At 34.7% G+C, this 2839-nt stretch overlaps 1 protein-coding gene across 1 annotated transcript; it reads right to left on the reverse strand.

Annotated features, from left to right (window-relative positions):
* Positions 1 to 441: 441 nt before the first annotated feature.
* Positions 442 to 2588, reverse strand: LOC138700377 (mitochondrial potassium channel-like). Its single transcript, XM_069826964.1, has one exon. It carries the CDS (start codon positions 2375 to 2377, stop codon positions 1298 to 1300), a length of 1080 nt encoding a protein of 359 aa, XP_069683065.1. The 5' UTR covers positions 2378 to 2588; the 3' UTR covers positions 442 to 1297.
* Between the last annotated feature and the right edge of the window lie 251 nt (positions 2589 to 2839).

The raw sequence follows: 2839 nt of genomic DNA on the forward strand, positions 1-2839 counted from the left end.
CCACAGATATAGTGTATAAAGCTATTAACAACCGAACAATTAACCTACATTGTGTAAAAGTAGCGCAATTCAGCAATTCAAATGCTGTTTTAAAGTGGCATAGGCCTATTGAAACTATTAAAATTGTAATACAATTTTGCTCTACTTTGCACATGTCAGATCAGTTCGAATAAGGAATTCTTTTTTGTCTGGTTTTCGTTATTTCGAAATAAAACAGAATCTCAGATTTTTGGATGAGTGGGCAGGCCAGACCCACTTTGGTCCACCACCCATTGAAACCACCATTGGTGGCTTACATCCTGAATATGCCTAAGTAGCAAATAGGCCTAACCATGAAGTAAATTAGCATTCCCAATGCTCTCCTTTGCAGCAACACAGTTATCTTCATCACCTCCTGTATTGTGCAGAAAGGGCACTCCCTCAATTATTATGCACTAGACAAGAATTTCAACTCATTTTAATGTAATTAATTGCTGTACACAATATGCTTTATCAAATTTACAATTTTTTTAATATGGCAAGGAAGAAGCTATATAATAGGAAAGTGTTACAATACATGGGCTTAGATGCATTATAGGTACCGCCAGCCTATTTAATAATATCGATTCATATTCTTATCTGAAAATAGTATATTATCGATTGTTATTCTAATATAGCCAACTTAACAAAATTAATTCTTTTTTTTTATATATATATTTCAATAATACGTAATGTCACTGCCTTCTCCTAACTTATTCATTATTGTTTTTTATGCAGATATTTTCCCTGGACCTTGTAGTGTTTAAATACCTGCCATTGTAACATGCAAACAAACAAACTTTGGTTCTCAATTATTCAGACACTAGGTACTGGTATTGATCATTTCATTTATCGAACTACTACTTCAGTTGACCATTTTTAGGAGATACTGTATATTAACTGGCAGTACCTCTAATGCATCTGTTCCCTAAACATAGGTGACCGACGTCTTTACAGTGTCTTTAAAGTCAGTAAAGGTGAATTTTTCCAACCATTAGGCTCTTGCATTAGCCCTAAGCCCTAGCAAATACAAGAAATTCAATGTTCTGAGTTTTACATAGCCACTAAGCCTAAGCTGAACAGATATAAAATTCAATGCAGGCCTAAAAAATATATTCAATTACAAAGTACAAAGTATTTCACAGTGATTAACACAATAAAAAAATGTTTTACGCTCTATGCTTTAATATTCATCAAAGTTTATCCTGGGCAAACAAAGTTAATGATTTTTCTTTGCTGGAAACTGAAAATGATGGCAACTGTACCTAGTTGTTTTAATTCACAGTAACCCAAGATATTTAAATAATAATGGTACTACAACAGAAGCTACGGAACAACAAACCAATATTAACTGTGTCTGTTTTTGTTGCTGTAGTAGTTTTTGTTCCATACTGTAAGGTAACATAACAACTTGGTCATCGCTTATCTGAATATTCTGAGGTGTTACAACTGATTTAATTTCCCGAAAATGGTTGTCAAGAGAAATTTCCTGCCTTTTAAGAGACTTTAAAATTTCTTCAGCCAGTTCGGGTGATGTGGTGACTTTTTCACTGTTCATCTTACCATCTAATGTATGGACTAATTCATTAAGACGACCAATGACGTCATCATTATCATTTGGAGGAGAAGACATGCTTTTCATTTCATTGATAATGACAGACAATTCTTTTTCATGTCTGGATAATACTTCTGGAACGTATGATGAACTATTCTGGTCACCACTTTTCGTTAACGATTCCTTCACAAGTCTCTTCAGTTCATTCATTTTCACATGGTTGTTCACAGAGCTTCCAACAATTCCAATGACTGTACCAATGATAGAACCTATAATGGACCAGTATTTCGTTCGTTCTGCTTGGGCCCTTTCTTTCTCGTGACTTTCTTTAACTGCAGAAGATAACGCAACAAAGTATTCTCTTTCTTCTCGTTCATACCTGTTAAATTCTTCTACTGCCCTTCTTTCTTCTTTGAGTATAGTATGTTCTTGTGTAATCAAATGCACATACCGTTCCTCTCCGCGTGTAGTATTGTCCAATTCTGCATACAAGTCTTTTAACTTATTTTGTATAGTAGACACAAGTTTATTAGCTTCTCTTCTATTTTCTTGTGATGTAATAAATTTTTGTTCTGCTTCTAGTACACGGTTCTGAGCAATTCTAACCTCATCCATGCCTGTTACTTCTTCATACCACTGCATAAGTTCAGAAAATTTTCTCTTCACAATACTTTCTGGTCTGTTCACTGTACTAATTTCACTCAAATTTGACATAAGCCTACATTTATGTCTTAAAATTGGTTTTGCCATTAAAAACTTTGAGGAACGAATAAACGGCATGACACTACACATTCTCGCTGTCATCCTTTACTTATTTTATGGAATCACACATTTAGAAAGAACAACATAACATAATATTGATATAACACATTTTCCACGTGTCAAGCACCAATACAGCTGATTTGACGGACCAAGGAGGACCAACTTATAACAATGGAATGCGCAAAAGTGCAAGTGCGATAGTTCAGGTTAGCTCACAGCCCACACACGAGTTGCCCACACAGGTAGCGTTCTATTTCCTCTCTAGCTACCAAATTAACCAATTACACAGAGCTGCCAACATAGATAATCTCAAAATCCCTAGAATTAGATTTTACTAAAGCAAAGAAATTTCTACGTTCTACATTGGCAAATGGCACTAGATCGGTACGAAGAATATATCACCAAGTTTCGAGAATGAAACCACAGTTTTTTGTTTGTTTGTTTGTTTGTTTGTTTTATACATGCTGTAGCATCTTGGTCATATTACAGTCTACTATATACAGT

The sequence above is a fragment of the Periplaneta americana genome, chromosome 5 (genome assembly GCF_040183065.1).
Source record: "Periplaneta americana isolate PAMFEO1 chromosome 5, P.americana_PAMFEO1_priV1, whole genome shotgun sequence".
NCBI classification, from domain to species: Eukaryota; Metazoa; Arthropoda; class Insecta; order Blattodea; family Blattidae; genus Periplaneta; species Periplaneta americana.

What these genes read in the sequence shown, in the direction of transcription:
- LOC138700377 (XM_069826964.1), bottom strand. Translation starts at nt 2,377, where the DNA reads ATGACAGCGAGAATGTGTAGTGTCATGCCGTTTATTCGTTCCTCAAAG.